Source organism: Dama dama, chromosome 8 (genome assembly GCF_033118175.1).
Source record: "Dama dama isolate Ldn47 chromosome 8, ASM3311817v1, whole genome shotgun sequence".
Classification (NCBI taxonomy): Eukaryota; Metazoa; Chordata; class Mammalia; order Artiodactyla; family Cervidae; genus Dama; species Dama dama.
In genome coordinates this window covers 17,225,401-17,244,553 of record NC_083688.1, presented here as the reverse complement: position 1 = coordinate 17,244,553, position 19,153 = coordinate 17,225,401, and the positions used below count along the sequence as shown (strand labels likewise).

Genomic DNA, 19,153 nt, shown 5'->3' with positions numbered 1-19,153 from the left:
TAGAGCAGAAATGAAATATCCTCTCCTGAGTTTCCCTTTCCCACTAATTCCCAGCTACTTCTGGCCACTTGTACAGTGAATAATTAATGAGCTGCCAGCTGGGGGCAGAGTGCAGGATCACTCTTCATGGCCAATGAAGATAGAAAGCAAAACTTAAGTTCCAACCACAAAAACAAACTAGAATTTAGGGAAAAAAGAATTGAGTTGCATTTGCTCCCCCTTGTCATTTGTCTTCTTTTTAACCATCTCCTATTAAATCCCACAGTCCCCTCTCTGACTCTTTGGAAAATACTGTTTTACAAAGAAAGAGAGTCACAGTTGAAATTGTTTAGTTTCACGCAGCAGCTGCAGCTGCTGCCAGGACATAAATGGTAAAAGCCAATCACCCAAAGTGAATAAAGCAGCCTAGACGAAAACCCACCTGGATGCTGAGATGGCTACCTGTTCGTGCCCCCTTACGGATCCAGAGGCTGGCCTGGGGTAGCTCCTGGGAGACTGGCAAAAGGGCAGAGAGAGACCAGTGGGCAAAACAGGAAGTCTCTGCTTTGCTACACATGACGCCGGCCTGGCTTCCAGGAAAGGAAAGTGAAAGTACTTGGGCTGATCCTACAGAGCTGCCTCGGAGTCTGCAGCCTCCCTCTACCTCCGGAAACTGGTGAGATTCCCAGGGCCTGTGGGGGCTGTGGAGGGGGATTGCTGCTTATCGGTACCGTCCTGAGAAGTGGGTACAGAGGGGAGGAGGCCTAGGGGTCAGCCCCAGGGCCCCCAGGAACTGAGAATCTGCCATCTGTTTGCTTTCCTACCCACCTCTATGTTTCCCCTGGACTCCTCTTCCTTCTGTACTTTTTGGAGTAATGAAAATGTACCTAAACTGAGTTGTGATGGTGATGGTTACACAACTAAATAAATTTGCTAGAGATCATCAAATTTAAGGGAAAAAAACAAAGCAGAGGTGAGGTGGCTCAGAAATGCCTGTACTTTGTCAGGATAAAGTTACTACCGAAGAAAATTGAAACCGAAGGAAACCTGAACATAAACTGAAATCATGCCGTGGCAGGCAGACCTCCAGGCAGAAAAGTGTCTTTGAATAGGCTGGCAGGTGGGAGCTGGGAGCATGTGGAACCCGGATCTAGGGCAGAGTCGGGGCTAGGAGACCCCTCCAGGGAGGCAGGGAATGCCCCCTCTGTACAGTCCATTAAAGATTTCTAATATGTGATGTTGTGCAGGGTCTGTGAGAAATCCTTTAATGTGGAAATCTGTTTAACTTTCTTTAAATCACTGCTTACTCCTTGGGGGAAAAGTTATGACCAACCTAGACAGCATATTAAAAAGCAGAGACATCACTTTGCCAACAAAGGTCCGTCTAGTCAAGGCTATGGTTTTTCCAGTAGTCATGTATGGAGGTGAGAGTTGGACCATAAAGAAAGCTGAGCACCGAAGAACTGATACTTTTGAATTATGGCGTTGGAGAAGACTCTTGAGAGTCCCTTAGACTGCAAGGAGATCCAGCCAGTCCATCCTAAAGGAAATCAGTCCTGAATATTCATTGGAAGGACTGATGTTGAAGCTGAAACTCCAATATTTTGGTCACCTGATGCGAAGAACTGACTCATTTGAAAAGACCCTGATGCTGGGAAAGATTGAAGGTGGGAGGAGAAGGGGACGACAGAGAACAAGACGGTTGGATGGCATCACTGACTCAATCGACATGAGTTTGAGAAAACTCTGGGAGTTGGTGATGGACAGGGAGGCCTGGCATGCTGCAGTCCATGGGGTTGCAAAGAGTCTGACACAACTGAGCTACTGAATTGAACTGAACTGAAATCACTGATGCTCAAATGTATTCAGTCCATGGGTTCCCCTACCAGGACACATACAGTGTCCTATCCCTCAGGAAAAAAAAAAAAGGGAAACACAGTTCTAAGGTCTAAGAATCCTTGAAACCAAGATTAACCTACACGGGCAAGAGCTCAATTTTATTGAAGCATAAAATGCATCTGTTGTAGGTGTGCATATGGTGAGTGTTTACAAATATAATTACAACCACAATTAAGATACAGACCAATTCTATCACCCCAGAAAGTTCCCTGTGCCCTTTGCAGATAGCCTCCTCTCCAACTCCAGCATCAGGCAATCACTGTTCTACTTTTTCTATGACTACAGATTTGTTCTGCTTGTATTAAAGTTTTATATAAATGGAAACACCCAGTATGCACTTTTGGATGTCCGGCTTCTTTTGCTCATCACAATGCTTTTGAGATTCATCCTTGTTGTTGAAGGGCTAGTAATTTTTTTCCTCTTTAGGTGTGTGGCCCACCTCATCCTGTCTGATCACCAACATAATCAACATATGTGATGTTCTTTGAGAGGCCCAGGTGATCCAGATATCTTTGGACTGTGTTATGACAAAGGACAGGTGAGTTTCTGTTACTCTAAGAAAAACTGTGAATGAATGATCTTATCTGTCCTGTGAGAATAAAAAGTTTCTGATCCCCCTTTTAAATCAGTATGGAAAGAATCTATTTGTCAAATCAGTGGCCACATACATGACCTGGGCCTGGGATCTCACTGCCTAGACTGCCTATTTTCTTGTTCCAGTCCTCCAGCCTTCTTATAAACTCTTTGAGCTACCCAATATACTTCTAAGAAATTGATTTTCTGCCTGAGTTAGTCTGAGTCAGTTTTGATTATTTGTACCCCCACATCCCAACTGGTTAAAAAGTTGGTTGTTGTTTTTGAGTTGCCGAGTCATGTCTGACTCTTTTTTGAACCCATAGACTGTAGTCCACCAGGCTCCTCTGTCCATGGGTTTCCCAGGCAAGAATACTGGAGTGGGTTGCCATTTCTTACTCCAGGGGATCCTCCTGACCCAGGGATCAAACCCATGTCTCCTGCTTGACAGTCAGATTCTTTACCACTGAGACCTGGGAAGCCCAAAAAGCTGGTAGCAGAGAGTGAATTGTGGGCAACAGATCTTCACAGAAATGTCATCAATCTGAGATGGGTTATCTGACCTAATTAGACATAAATAAATAATAAATAAAACCAATAGTGTTCAAAGATGAGTAGACATTGGTAAGTTAATAGCAAATTAACTAATAACATTGGATTGTGATCAGGACTCTGCAATTCACACGTCTATTCCAAATGTCAGATCTTAGCACACTTAACAAAGTGGAGAGACATTTTTTCAGGTAGAAAGAAAGTGTTAACCTGCTCCAGAGATTGTCACCTACTTGACCTAAGTCTGGGTGGGAGAATAGAGCAAGGAGGCAGGTCAGAATCTCCTCATCCCCCAGGTCATATGGAAGAAAAAGGAGACAACGCTACCCCTCCATTATGAGCCAGGGACCATCTGATGGTCATTGGTGGGCTTGCACCAGACATCCCTGATCTTATCCTAGAGACACTGATTCTCTAGTGAACAGAGATGAAAATAGACAGTGGGAAAACAGAAGCTAAATTTCCTATCATTATCTGACTAATGCAGAATATTGCCAAGTAAAGTTTTCTTGTAAATTTGGCAGAAAAACCCCCTAAGCCCTAGTCTTACTACCATCAGCTGAGGAACTCCAAAGACCTTGTGCTTATAAGCCAAAGAGGTGGCATATTTATGCCAGCTGGTCTAGTCTGTGTCCGACTTTGTTGGGGCCACTGTGCCCAATGGAGTTCAAAAACCAAGGACAGCTATGCCCACCAGAGGCAGAGCTTACTAGCCTCTTTGCCCACAAAGTGAGGGAGAGAGAGAAGTGGGCAGCCCCAGGTATGTCAGCACGTGGTAGGCACATGGACTCTGCTCATCTACTGGGCTCTGCTGGGCTCTGCTCATCTATTGGGATCTGCTCATCTACTGGGCTCATCACGTCCTGGCACCTGGAATCTGGCCCAGCCAGATTCGTGTTCACTTCTTTGGGGGAAAGAGAACAGATGAGGGTAGAGAGGTAGAAATCTTCTGCCTCCTATACTTGGAAAACATGTTTATGCAGATTTTTGAGCATTCCTATAGTGAGTCAGAAGCACTGGGATTCGGTGAAACATACTTCGGAAACGCTACTAGGAGTTTCCCAGTTCTCACCTACTTTGGCCCATGATTCTCACCAAGACCCTGGATTCTATAGACACCTTGACTCTCATTCACCTCTATCTTTGACCCATTGTCCTGCCTAGATTTCTATTCCTCTGGTTTTATTTATTTACCTGTGCTTTGCCCCTGTTCCTTTATCTTTCAACTTTACGCTAATGTAGTTTGCTTTTCCTGAGTGCCTGTTAAGTCGCGTCAGTCCTGTCTGACTCTCTGAGACCCTGTTGGGCTCCTCTGTGAGATTCTCCAGACAAGAATACTGGAGTGGGTTGCCATGCCTTCCTCTAGGGGATCTTCCAGACCCAGGGATGGAACCAGCTTCTCTTATGTCTCCTGCATTGGCAGGTGGGTTCTTTACCACTAGCTACACCAAACTTTTCCAAAGTTGCTTCAAATCCTTTACAAAATGAGAGCTGGGTATAAATGAAAAAATGATGTACAAACATAAATGTAACACACTTGTTGCTAGCGCCATCACTTTGTCCTTTAAGATGTAGGGAGTCTTAGTTCTAAATCCTTCTCCCACCCAAAGAAAGGCCTGTCACTTTGAGATTTCAGAGACTAGTTGAAGGGAGGAGCCAAGATGGCGGAGATGAATAGGACGGGGAGACCACTTTCTCCCCTACAAATTCATCGAAAGAACATTTGAACACTGAGCAAACTTCACAAAACAACTTCTGACCTCTAGCAGAAGACATCAGGTGCCCAGAAAAGCAGCCCATGTCTTCAAAAGGAGCACGACTGAACCAGCGAACCTAAACAAGAGACCACCTCTGCCCGCCTGTGTCAGGGCAGAAATTAGACACTGAAGAGACCGGCAAACAGAAGCCAAATAAACAAAGGGAATCGCTTCAGAAGGGACTGGTGCAACAGATTAAAATCCCTGTAGATAACACCGACTACACTGGAAGGGGCCTTACACGAGAAGTGTAAGCTGGAAGGAGGAGCTATCTGAAACTGAACCGAACCCACACTGACCGCAACAGCTCCAGAGAAATTCCTAGATATATTTTTACTTTTTTTTTTAATTAAAAAAATTTTTTTTTCTTTTCTTTTTTTATTTTTTCTCTTTTATTTTCTTTTAAAATTCCCTATTACTCCCCCATTACTCCTTAACTTTCATTTCCATTTTCATATATTTTTACTACTTTTTTAATTAGGAAAAAAATTTTTTTTTCCTGTTTTATTTTTTCCTCTTATTTTCTTTTAAAGTCCTCTATTACTCCTCTATTACTCCTTAATTTTCATTTTCATTTCACTATAACCTTGCAAAAAAAAAAAAAAAGGAGAAGCCATATTTTTAAACCGAACTTCATATATATTTCTAAAATTTTTTGTGTTTTTGTTTTTAATATTGTATTTTTAAGAGTTTAACCTCTACTCTAGATTTTTAATCTTTGTTTTTCAGTATTTGATATCAATTTTGGACATTTAAGAATCCAATATTCAGTTCCCATTTTTATTCAGGAGTGTGTTGATTACTCTCTCCCACTTCTGAATCTCCGTTTTCTACCTCAGAACACCTCTATTTCCTCCTTTCCCCTTCTCTTCCCAATCCAATTCTGTGAATCTTGGTGGGTGTCTGGGCTACGGAGAACAATCTGGGAACAGACAACTGCGTAGATCTGCCTCTCTCCTCTTGAGTCCCCCCTTTTCTCCTCCTGCTCATCTCTATCTCCCTCCTCCCTCTCCTCTTTTTCATGTAACTCTGTGAACCTCTCTGGGTGTCCCTCACAGGGGAGAATCTTTTCACCATTAACCTAGAAGTTTTATTATCAGTGCTGTATAGTTGGAGAAGTCTTGAGACTACTGGAAGAATAAAACTGAAATCCAGAGGCAGGAGACTTAAGCCCAAAACCTAAGAACACCAGAAAACTCCTGACTACGTGGAACATTAAGTAATAAGAGACCATCCAAAAGCCTCCATACCTACACTGAGACCAACCACCACACAAGAGCCAATAAGTTCCAGAGCAAGACATACCACGAAAATTTTCCAGCAATGCAGGAACATAACCCTGAGCGTCAACATACAGGCTGCCCAAAGTCACACCTAACACATAGACCCATCTCAAAACTCATTACTGGACATTCCATCGCACTCCAGAGAGAAGAAATCCAGTTCCATGCACCAGAACATCGACGCAAGCTTCCCTAACCAGGAAACCTTGACAAGCCAATCGTCCAACCCCACCCACTGGGTGAAACCTCCACATTAAAAAGGAACCACAGACCACCAGAATACAGAGACTAGTTGAAGCTCAATTTTTTTCCTAGCACTCCTGGTTGCATTTGAAAAGTGCCCATAGATTCAAGAAAACTTAGAATTGCACATCAGTCTTCTCTGTCCAAACTTAGCTCTTCCTTCTGGTTGCAGGAGTTGGGAGAGGTCTTTCTGGCCTCTGGCTGCTCTCCAGAAATTTGAAGAATATTTTCTCCAGCGTTTTGGTTCTCTCCAGTCCTGGGTCTGAATACTGGATCTGAATACTGGGTCCGATTTCATCCACTCCAGGCTCACGACTGTGCGGGGTCAGCCCATGGGCCTATGAGAAAATCTGAAATGTCTGGCTTTCCTTTTTTTTCTTCTCACAGTCACGTTGGCAGGGGGCAGGAGCAAGTGTGGTTTCTTCCTCCTGGTCAGCACTGTGCCCCTTCACCTCAAAACACGTCTGATTTTTTTTTAGTTCAAAGAGCTTTCCTGCCCTCTCTTCTTTGCAGGAGCAAGGGGTTCCCTCTCTTCTCTGGATGCTTTGCTCCTCCTCCCTGGGGCCTGAGACTGGGAGGAGGAAAGACCAGCGTGTTGACACCCCGTTCAGCTGTTTCACTTTTCTTTTACCCTTTAGGTGCCACACCTGAGGGGCTGACAGATGGGCAGACTTTCTTGTCACAGCTCCGGGAAAGGACAGAGGAAGTAAAAATCTAAGCAAGAGTGATCTGGGGCTGGCTCCATGGTCTAAGAAGAAGATGGCAAGTGCAGGCAGCTCCTCTAACTGCAGGTTAGTCCTGGCCTCCTGTGTCCTGCATCTCTCCTAAGGAGAGAGCATGTCCTGGCATCCATACTCGTTATTTCTGTCTGCCCAGTCTCAGCTTGCAGGTATAAACAGAATGAGATGACAAATCAATCAATTAATGAGTGAGGGCGATTTCAAAAATGTCGGTGGATTAGCTGTGGGGGAAACTGAAGGACACCTTGACCGACGCCCCCTTCTTATTTTCCTGTAACCGCCATGGAGCTGGGTGGGCCCTGTTGGAACTCCCTGGTCCCTCGAGGACTTGCGGCAAGGCTGGGGGATACCTTGTGACCTCTGAACCCTCTCATTTCTCCCCAATGCCTTCTCCATCCCTACCTCCAAAGACAATTCTGTCCAGGAAGCATCTTTTTAGAAAAATTAACATCCAAATCAATCACCCAACTCTTGGTAAAAACGTTGTGCAGTTTCTGGGTAGTAGTGGGGGGTGGGTACCGGTTTTGTCAGAGCCCTGAGTCCGAGAGTCAACTCAGGAACTCGCTTGGAGGAACTGAAAGTAGGTGGGGTTCAACATGAATGAATGCAAACAGGCAGGGAGGCAACGACTGTCTTTTTCTATTCTGGGATGTATTACACATCTGGCTAGAGAAAGGGAAATTGTCTTTGAAAAAGAGACTTATTGTCAACCATCAATCCATTTTTTGTGGTAAGTAATTTAAGCAATGTAAAAGTGTATGATGACTCCTCTAACCTGGGCTGCCAAGCTGGGGATATTTCTGGCACTAGCTGGGCCCAGCATTTCTACCTGCAGTGGTGCAGCCAGCCAGGTCCTTAGTGCCCAGCGCCCTTTCTCGTGGAGGCTGACTGCATCCCTGCTCCCACTTGCTCCTGAGAGATGGGAGAATGAGCCAGTGGAGCTTGAAGTCCAACTAGCCTTTGGCTTCCAGGCAGGAAAAGAAAGGCTCTGAGAGGTGAGGGTGGGGTAATGCTGATCTCATAGAATGAGCTAGGAGGGTATGCATCAGCTTCTATTTCCTGGAAGAGGTCATAGTTGAAATGGTTTGGTAGAATTCACTAGTGATACCGTCTGGGCCTGGTGCTTTCTTTTTTGGAGGGCTATTAGTTATTGATTCAGTTCCTTTAATAGATACAGACCTATTCAGATGAGCTATCTCTTTGTGTGAGTTTGGCAGTTTGTTTCAAGGTTTGCCCATTTTATCAAATTTGTAGGGATAGCGTAATCTGTAGTATTATTTCTTTATTATCCTTTTAATGTTCGTAGGATTAATAGTGATGAGCCCTGTTTTGTTTTTTATATTGGTAATTTCTGCCATCATTTTCTTTATCAGTCTAGGTAGAAGTTTATCAATTATTTATTTATCAATAGTTTATCAATTATTGTATTGATTTTTAAAAATTAGCTTCTGGTTTCATTGGTTTTTTTCTGCTTTCCTGTTTCAGTGTTATTGATTATTACCCAATTTTTATGATTTCTTCTGCTTGATGTAGGCTTAAATGTCTCCTTTTTCTCTAGTTTCTTCAGATGGAAGCTTATATTATTGATTTAAATCTTTCTTCTAATATGAATTTTAACACCACACATGTCTCTCTAAGCACTTTTGTGCTGCATTCTGTAACTTTTGTGAAAGTGTGTTTTCATTTTAATTTCATTCTAAATAATTTTAAATTTCTCTTGAGACTTCTTTGATTCTAGAAATAGGCTATTTTGTCTTTAAGTATTCTGGAATTTTCAAAATACACAGCTACATTTCTGTTATTTCTACTTTTATTGTGGTCTGAGAATATAATTTTTTCTGATTTATTTTCTTTTTAATTTGTTAAGATAAGCTTTACAGCTCAGAATGTGGTACATTTTAGTAAATATTTCATGTGAGCATGAGTGGTGTGTATATTTTGTCACTGTAGAATAAATAGTCTCTAAGTGTCAAGTAAATCAGATTGGTGGTGCTGTTCAGGTCAACTATATTTTTACTTACTTTCTGCCTCCTTGTTCTATCAAGTACTAAAAGAGGGGTATTGAATTCTCCAACAACAGGAGTGGATTTGTCTATTTCTTCTTGTAGTTTTATCAAATTTTGTCTCGTATTTTGATGCTACTTAGATTAGTTGCGTATACATTAAGGATTGCTAAATCTTCTTGGAGAAATTTGCTTTTTATATAATACTTCTCTTTGTCTCTGAAATTTTCCTTACTCTGAGGTTTTCTCTGAAATTAATGTAGCTACTACAACTTTCCTGTGATTAATGTTGGTATGGCATTTCTTCATCCCTTCACTTTTAACCCATCTGTGTTTTACATTTAAAATTCCTTTCTCAAAGACAATATATAGTTGGGTGTTACTTTTTCCGCTCTGTCAATCTCTGTCTTTTAATTGGTGTATTTAGACCATTCATATTTAAAGTGATTATTCCTGTGGTTGGATTAAAATCTACCATGTTTGTAACTGTTTTTTAATCATTGTGCTTATTTGCTTCCATTTTTCTTCCTTTCTTTTTCTGCCTGTTTTTTAATTGAACATTTTATTGAGCATTTTGTGATTTTATTTTCTCATCTCTCTTAGTCCATCAATTATACTTCTTTTAGAACATTTCATTGGTTTCCCTAGAGTTTGCAATATATATTTACGACTAACCATATCCACTCTGAGTTAAGCTATACTGCTTCATGTTTGGTGCTATACATCAACAAGTTTTGTCTCTCCTATTTTGTTTGTATTTCCCTAAGAATTTATTAAATAGAGCCTTCCAGCTCTATCAGCTATAATCCTCACTTATTATTATACTGGAGCCCTCTTGATGAAGAGGTAAGGTGCAGAGGAGAGAAAGCATTCTTTAGTCTTATGATTAAATTTCAATCTTGTAGAGGAACTGTGTCCCTAGACTGTACTTTTTAGAATGACTTCTTAGATATTTTCCCTTTCCTCACTCCATGAAATGAGACAGAAACCTAGAAGAAGCTGGATTTTTAGATAATTGCCCTTCCCCTGGCTCCCCAGGAGTTCCTCATTCTCATGTAAATCCACATTCCGCCTCTATTTAAATTTACCGTTTAAGTGTTTCTGTGGTCTATGACTCTAAGTGGCTTCTGTTCCAGATAGCTGATCTCATCTGTGATTCTCTGGATTTGTTTATCAATCAGTTTTGGGGGTGACCGTTTGCCCTGTCACCCCAGTTTTCCTGTATGTACATGAAATTCATTGATTTTCAGGTTGTTTAGCTTTTTTTTTTTTTTTGTAAGGATGTCAGTGATGACTTCTTAGGTCTTTGCATTGTTAGAACTGAAACCAAAAATTGAACTTTTTAAACCACTACAAGTTAGATTCTTTTCTTAAAATTTTTGTATTAAAAATATGGTTCTATTGTAATATTATCTTATAGCCAGAACTTGTAACCTATTTAATTTCTCTTTATTATTATTTATTTCGATCAATTCAGGGCCCAATACTTGGTATGTTCTTGTGTTTATGACCAAGTTATTAATACATACATTTTGAAATTTTAAAAACTTATATCCCATATATCTTTTTAAATACACTTGTGGAGTTAAAAATTGAAAGTAAAAATTTTTAACAACCTTGAAAGATTTGTCTATTAGTAGTCTTAAAGGTTATTAAAATACAGATATTGTGAATTTTGCTCTCTGTTGTTTACAATTCTTTAATGTCACTTGCCCATTTTTTTACTTTTAACATTTTTACTGTCACTTTGTTTTTGTTGTATCTTTGGTAGTTGTATCAAAGCTAAATTGTATCTTTGATAGATGAAAATTTAATCTATGTAAAATGACACATATCTTCTTGCTAATAAATTTTGAGGACACTTTTAATATCTAATCCCTCTTCATTTTTCTCTGTTTAAGGAAAACAGTGTTTTCTTTACTTTTATCTTTTGTAAGATTTATAGTCTCATTTTGATTCTATTTGTTACCCTTATGTTTCTAATTAATTCTCAAGTATATGTTTCTCTAATTCAACACATCCAGTGTGAAGCCAGGCCGTTTGAGTTTAGTGTCTTTGAAATAAATAATTTAACTCAGTTTTTTAACTTGCCTAGATTTGGTTTGTTAAAATTTTTAATATACTCTGAAGTTTTAGATTAAGTTTACTATAATTTTATTACTATATGCAGTATATATCCTCTCTTTCTAGAATAGGTCTTCTGAAATTTTTTTTGTTTTTGAACCCTCTATATTCTGAAATATTATTAGGAATTCCAAAGAGTTAGCTTTTGTTTATGTAGGTTATACCTATTAATATTTACCATATGAGAAAGTAGAACTTTGGACAATTAAATATATTTATTTATTCATTCATTTAATAATAATGATGGTGAGGAACTCATTACTTGCTAACATAAATGACCTATTTTATGAAAAATAACTATGTCTTCTAAAATAAACTAAATTAGTGAGATTAGTGATGTTCACACTTTTGCAAATCTATTAGCTGATTCTGTAGAGGACAGCTTGATTCTCCTATCTGCTTCTTCATTCAATCTCTTGTGATACCACTGGCCATGTATTCTCTGGAAAAATCTACTATACATTTATAAGAGGACGAGAGAGAAAAAGGGTAAATAACATCTTATATGAAAATAGTTTTGGCTTTGATGACACCTGAAAGAGTTTTGCACAAAATCCCCAGGGTCCCCAGACCACACTTGGAGAATTACTGTTGTAAAATAATTTTGAGATGTACTTTCTGTTCTCAAATTAAATTTACAGTTTTTAGACATTAGTATTTTAGCTAGTTTTAGTAATGCCTTCCACTTCTTGTATAACAAAACTTGCTGGTATTGATTTCCTGATTCTCTTATTATAGACATCAGCAAATAATTTGTCCCAGACCATGTGTCAGTAATATTGGAGTAGATTATTGTGTTGTAATGAGCTTCCCCAGTGGCTTAGTGGGTAAACAATCCGCCTGCAACACAAGAGCCACAGGAGACGCAGGTTCGATCCCTGGGTTGGAAAGTTCCCATAGAAGAGGAAATGCTGACCCACTCTAGCATTCTTGCCTGAAAAAAATGGATCAAGGAGCCTGGTGGGCTACAGTCCAAAGGGTTGCAAAGCGTCGGACATGACTGAGCGACTTAGCACCACAGCACATTCCTTTGGAACAGACAGTTCTAAAAATCTCACAGGTCCCTGGCTGCTTCAGGGACTCCTCATCCTGGACTGTCTCTGACTGGTGAAGAGCCACCATCTGAAGGGATAGCCACCACAGCAAGCTGAGGTACAGTGAGCATGACTCACACGTGCTGGCTCCGAATTCCTCTCCCAAAGTGACACCCGTCAGCACAGGAAGGCAAGGAGGTGCAACCCTACCTTTGCCCAGAAGTAAAGAACATTGAGGGCTTCCCTGGTGGCTCAGACGGTACAGAATCCGCCTGCAATGCGGGAGACCTGGGTTCGATCCCTGGGTTGGGAAGATCCCCTGAAGGAGGGCATGGCAACACACTCCAGTATCTTGCCTAGAATTCCATGGACAGAGGAGACTGGCAGGCTACTACTGTCCATGGGGTCACAAAAGGTTGGACACGACTGAGCAAGTAATCACACACACAGAGAATATTAAACATTGAAACTGTGTGACCAGCACAGAGAATGCGTGAGTGATGTGTTTTCTGAGCCTGGGTACAGCTATTTTTCTTTCACATTTCACACACAAATGACTGAACAGGGCATATATGTTTTACTCATTTCCTTGTAATTCTGAATCTACATACTTGCATAACTATTTTAGACAGTCAGATGTTTCAAATTTGCTTTCCATTCCTCCTTTATAATTTTTTTCCAGCTATGTTCCAGAAAAATTCTGTTGTCGTTATTTTATGATCATTTTAGTTAAACTTTAAAAAAAAAATTCAGTAATCTTTTAAAATTTCGAGGCCCATTATCTTATTTTCTGGTCTTTTCTTCTTGGCATCCTGGACATAATATCATCTCCTATGTGTATGAAAATTGGTTTGTTTTTTTTTTTTTTTTTAGAAATTCTGTTTCCTGTAACATTTCTATTTATGCTGGAGTAATCTTTGCTCTCTTCTCATCTTGGTTCTGCCCTTTCATGCTGTTGGTTTCCATGAATGGCTGTGGTCTGTAATTGTTTGTTCATTCTTAAGGGCAAGGCACTGATAAGCTAGCTTGGGACTCCACTTAATGAGATGGGCTTGAAAACTTGTGGCTTTGTTGGGTGAATCCCAAATGCCCAAAGGCAAAGATGTTTTTTTCCTGAGTCATCTACAGTCTTCTTAAGAAGAAACCTCTGGTCTCCTGCCTAGATGGAGAAGTTCTGTGTTGGGGTCAGGGAGGAGTGAGGGAGCACATTGATTTATATTTTCTCCTTCCAAACAATCCCTCTGTTTTTATCCTAGTGTCTTCTTCCCTGCCTGCACTACCTCCCCAGGGGCCTCTAAGGCACACTGCACCCCTCTCTGATCCCTGGGAGCATCCACCACCAGTAATAGTGACGAACGTCCTGGCCACTTTTTCAGACTTTGCTTTAAGTATCTCATCTAATCCTTCTCTCTTAGTCATAATGACTTTAATTCCTTTACTAATGTTTTATAGGACTCTCTAGCGAGAGAGGAGAAAAACACTTGTTTTCAATCAACTATCTTTAACCAGAAGTCTTTTTCATTTTTTAAGGAATTCAATGAAGAAATGGATTTTTTCTATCATGATGCGTATTTGGAGAATGGGAAGTTCCAATGACCCTCTTACAGTGGGATAAAAAATATCCTATGAGTCTATATACCTTTTAGCAACACTGAGAAGTGGATTGAGAAATTATCAGCAAGGGAAACAATTTATCAAGAAAGAATCAGAATTACAAAGCTTTTTGAGTACTAAAATTGCTTCTCAGAGATGTGGTTATGTCTGAAATCCAGAGCTCTTATAGTTCTTCGTGCATATAACACTTCCACAGGCAGGTTAAGATACGGAACAACCTTGTCCTAGTTTTGAATATTCACACACACTTCTATATTAGACCAAACAGAAAGACATATTCTCAATATTTAATTGAAACTTTATTAGAGAAGAGTCTTTGACCTAATTTTTTGATGAGGAATGCCATTCCTGTCTCTGCAGTTACAGATGGGAGTGGTCTATTTCTTTTATACTTTCCAGAGATTTCTCCGATTTGTTATTAACTAAGAAGACTTTCAGTTCAGTGGTAGATTCTGTAGTATTATCTCAGTTGATTTTTATTTCTTTGTAACTTATTTTTTGATGATGTGTATTTGTCAGAATTCTTCAGAGAAACAGAACCAATAGGCTGTATTGTGTGTATGTGTGTGTGTGTGTGTGTGGAGAGAGAGAGATTTATTAATAAGGAATTGGCTCACACAATAATGGAGGCCAGCAAGTCCGAAGTCAGCTATGGGCCCGCAGCCCAGAGATCCTGCAGAGTCTCTGAAAGTAGTCAGCTGGGGAATTCCTTCTTAGTCAGGGAGGCTGGTGTTTTTGTTTTATTCAGGCCTTCAACTGATTGGATGAGGCCCAGCTCACATTATGTCGGGCAAACTTCTTACTCAAATTTCACCAATTTAACATAAAATAGTAGTCTTATCCTCCCAAGTCCTCCAGTTTGACATATAAAATTAACCATCACAATATCATTATAAATTCCTATAAAGTTTTATCATTTTAAATCTCAATGTTTTCCAAAGAGAGTTTGGGTGAAAGTCTCTTCACGGTAGTTTAAAGTAGCACAGGGTGAATTCTTTCTAGGTGCAGGTCTTCCTTAAGCCCAGTGTGTTCTATTGCACCCTTGATTATTCTCTAAGTTAAATAGATTCCATCTATTCTGGTCCTTCCACAAGAACATAGTTTTATCCATGTTGACTCTCCACTGAGTATCTATCATCAAAAAGGCAAATAACACATGTTGGTGAGGATGTAGAGAAAAGGGAGCCTTCCTATATTGCTGATGTAAATTGGTACAGCCGTTGTAGAAAGTAATATGGAACTTCCTCAAAAAACTAAAAAGAGAAATACAATATGACTCAGCAATTTCATTCTTGGGTATATATCTGAAAAAAGCAATAACACCAATTTGAAAAGATATATGCACCCCAGTTCTCCTAGCAGCATTAGTTGCAATTGTCTTTAAATATGTATATATATATATATATATGGCTTCCCTGGAGGCTCAGATGGTAAAGAATCTGCCTGAAACGCAGGAAACTCGGGTTCAATCCCTAGGTCAGGAAGAATCCCGTGGAGAAGGAAATGGCTACCCACTCCAGTATTCTTGCCTGGAGAATGCCATGGACAGAGGAGTCTGGTGGGCTACAGTCTATGCGAATTGCAAAGAATCGGACATGACTGACTAACACTTTAACTTTCTTTTCATATATATATATATTTATATATATATATATGGAATACTGTGTGCTGTGCTGTGCTTAGTCAGCACAGCTGTGCTCGGTCTTTGTGACCCCATGGACTGTAGCCCACCAGGCTCCTCTGTCCATGGGATTCTCCAGGCAAGAATACTGGAGTGCATTGCCATTCCCTTTTCCATATGCAATACTACTCAGCAATAAATAATGAATGAAATTTTGCCAGTTGCCACAACATATATGGATACTAAGTGAAGTAAGTCAGACAGAGAAAGACAAATACTGGATGATATCACTTACATATGGAATCTAAAAAATACAACCAACTAATGAATATAACAAAGAAGAAGCAGATTCGTAGATTTAGAAATCAAACTAGTGATTACCAGTGGGGAGAAATGGGGGAGAGGGAATTTAGAGTGGAAGACTGGGAGATACAAACTGTTGAGTGTAACATAGGCTACAATGATGTATTGTACAACATGGGGAATTATAGACAGTATTTTGTTATAACTGTAAATAGAATGTAACCTTTAAAAATTATATAAAAATATATGCAGTAAATATTCATGTAGAAAAAAAATAGTCATGATAATATACCATTTCATACATAAAAGCATTCAGAAGCTATAAAAAAAAGAAAATAAAATCTAGCCTCCATCTCTTGGAAACCCAGTGTCTACTTTCATATCATGTCTTTGTTTCTCAGAATGATCACAGGGGAGCAGAACCCAGAGGAGCAGCGCCCAGTGGAGCAGCTCTGCTATGAGTTTGTATTCAGGCTTTTCAAAGAAAATAAGGTGGAGATCGCAAATGCCATACCAAAGCCATTTCCTTTCCTCATGGGCCTGCGAGATCGAGACTTCATCTCTGAGTCAATGTACGAGGTAAGTGAGTGGAATTCCCTCTTGACAACCAGCCCCACACTAGATTCTGCCAAATTTAGAATGCGATGAACAGGCTAAAGGGCCTCCTTTGAACAGGGACCTTCGCCATCCCGTCAGTTAGGAGGGGATAGGAGAAGCAGCATCACAGACAGTATTCCTTCTTCTGTCGTAAATGGGAGGGGGGGCCATGACGATGGAAATACAGCAACTCTGGAAATGGGAATGAGACACAGGTGGGAGCGTCTTAGGTCTACTGACACAATGTAATAGCAATAACAAAATTAAAGTGAATAAGTGAGTTGGGCAACATTTCACCACAAAGCCCTCTTCTTTTACACGCTTGATTCTAAGGTGAATGAACTCACAGGGAAGTTGTGTCACATTAGGATGAATTCGGAACAAGGTGCTTGCTGCTGTCTCCAAACTGTTTGTTGTTCTTTAGGCATTTCTGGATGCAGAATGCACTGTGGGCCTTCCTGGGAATCTGGGGGCAAGTCATCGTTTTGTCTTTGTGAATTTTCTTTGCCCTTTGGCCATGTTCATAGGAGTGGTTGCCAGGTTTCCTGGAAGCGAGGGCAATGGTTATTTCCTGGTCAACAAAATGGCCACTCAATACCAGTAAGGACCACTCCTGAAGCATCCTGGCCAGGCTCTTAAAGTCCCCGCACCACATTCAATTTTGAATTTATTTTTATTCTTCAGAGTTGCTCTCTTAAATGGACATCAATGTCAGAGAGGCAGGTTAACAACATAAGAGTCTATTTTTACAATGGAGGATATTTTAGATGTCATCCAAATATATGTAATGAAAGTGAAAGTCCATGGAATTCTCCAGGCCAGAATACTAGAGTGGGTAGCCGTTCCCTTCTCCAGGGGATCTTCCCAACCCATGGATTGAACTGAAGTCTCCCGCATTGTAGGCAGATTCTTTACCAGCTGAATCACAAGGGAAGCCCAAAAATACTAGAGTGGGTGATGGTGGTGGTGGTTTAGTTACTAAGATGTGTCCGACTCTTGAGATCCCAGGGACTGTAGCCCACCATGCTCCTCTGTCCATGAGATTCTCCAGGCAAGAATATTGGAGTAGGTTGCCATTTCCTTCTCCAGGGGATCTTCCCAATCTACGAATTGAACCGGGGTCTCCTTCATTACAGGCAGATTCCTTACCAACTGAGCTATCAGGGAATCAGTCCAAATATATGTAACATTCTAACACTTCACCAGGGAACAAATTTGTTTATTTCTGATCTGAGTTGCCCATAACCCATACACACAAAACTACATAATTCTCCATTCAATATTTTTTAAGCATTTTCAAGAAGCTTGTAGAAATCTGGTCCCGGTGGAAAGAGTGATGTATGAAGTTCTCAGTGAGCTGGAGAAGAAATTTGACAAGACGGTTCTGGAAGCCCTGTTCAGCCAGGTTAACCTGAAGGCCTATCCTGATTTACTTCAGATTCGTAATAGCTTCCAAAACGGTAATTAGAGCTTTCAACAACTTTTGGGGACTCAAGTCCACTTCATTCACTGATTCATTCATTCACTTTTCATATGTTTGAAAGTTATTTTACTGAGTGACTATCTAGTGGCAGGTAAAATGGGAAAGAAAACACACATAATCTGTGTCTCCATGAAGCTTACATATAATAGGAGTGACACCTTAACCCAGTAATGCCGCAAATGATTGTTCAGCCAGGATCTATATTTGAAGCTGAAAAGCATAGGATTTAAATCTCTACTTTTTTGGAGGAAGGCATGAATTATGCCCTTTTGTTGGAAAGGAGGGAGCCTTCCCTAACACGTGCAGACACACTCAAAGATGAAAAGATTTTCTTTGTAGGAAAAAATTTATCATTTGGGGCAGTCAGGTGCAAACTTACTTCCCCTAACAGTGGAGAACTTGCAGGGGAAGGCCAGTACCTACCCATGCATTGGGGAGGGGCAGCATGGGAAAGCTATATCAGGAAAAAGGAATGGTAGACTTGCAGAACCACGTTGGCTACAAAAGGGAGTGTGGGTGGGAGGTTTTGGAAGCCCCTTCTGGAAAGAGGAGTTGGAGAGGATTTTTGAAGGTTGGACATCCTGTGCTAAGGAATTTGAAATTTATTATTTGAGAAACAAAGAAGTAATGTAAGATTTTTGAGCAGAGAAAAAGTTAAAAAAGTCAGTATAAAGGATGGGATGTGTTTATTTGTGAAAATTCTGTGTTGTAAAATAAGAGCTATCTCATTTCCACAATGTTATATCAAAGTCCAAAAAAGAAATAAAGAAAAGCCACAAATTTCAAGTCAATGCTATGTTTGTAACCATGGTGTTCCCAGGCCGCCGGTAGGAAGGGAAAGGTGGTTAACTTTACTGCCCACATCTCAGGGGCTCCAAACCTCTCCCAATACTGTAAGGATTCTCCTCCCTGGACCCCAGCACCCACATCATGTGTGCTAATTTCTGGGGCTTCCTGTGCTGGGACATCCTACCCATCAGGCTTACCCCTGCCCACCTCCTGGTCTAATGCAGCTGGCCACCTGCCCCCAGAGGAGGTTGTTGCTGGTACCTTCCAGCCCAGCTGTCCACAGGAGCTTAGAGTCAGCAGCCAGGAGCCAAGATGCTGGTAAGAGGGGTCAGAGAAGCCCCCAACTCCCATCACTGAAATGCCTGCTTCTGGAGCCTCCTTACATTTCTAAAACCTCTCACCCACACAGCATTTGCCCCCTATGTCCTCTTCCGAAGTTGGCCTGGGCGTGAAGTCAAGGTGTCCTGGAGATGGAAAAAGCATCTCTTACTGCCCTGAACCCTCAGTGGGTATTGCCCCCCCACCAAGGAGGTGTGCTCCTGCCATCCATCCTTCTAGC

General features: G+C 40.7%; 2 protein-coding genes across 21 annotated transcripts in view; one reads left to right on the top strand and one right to left on the bottom strand.

Annotated features, from left to right (window-relative positions):
* The window catches only part of SP110 (SP110 nuclear body protein), a 58,184-nt gene extending 57,631 nt beyond the window's left edge, over positions 1-553 (bottom strand). For all 11 annotated transcript variants that reach the window (XR_009693851.1, XR_009693852.1, XM_061148557.1 and 8 more), the window contains exon 1: positions 422-553. The gene's annotated coding sequence lies outside the window, so the exon portion shown is untranslated. The remainder of the gene's footprint in view (positions 1-421) is intronic.
* The window catches only part of LOC133060801 (nuclear body protein SP140-like protein), a 90,263-nt gene continuing 71,628 nt past the window's right edge, over positions 519-19,153 (top strand). For 8 of the 10 annotated variants that reach the window (XM_061148553.1, XM_061148551.1, XM_061148548.1 and 5 more), the window contains exons 1-5: positions 519-655; positions 2,305-2,416; positions 6,925-7,077; positions 16,127-16,304; positions 17,614-17,782. In XM_061148553.1, coding sequence (XP_061004536.1) covers positions 7,046-7,077; positions 16,127-16,304; positions 17,614-17,782 — 379 coding nt within the window. In that variant the 5' untranslated portion in view covers positions 519-655; positions 2,305-2,416; positions 6,925-7,045. Of the gene's footprint in view, positions 656-2,304; positions 2,417-6,924; positions 7,078-7,630; positions 7,757-7,803; positions 8,022-16,126; positions 16,305-17,613; positions 17,783-19,153 lie in introns of those variants that run through there. The other 2 variants (XM_061148546.1, XM_061148545.1) reach the window with 2 other exon arrangements.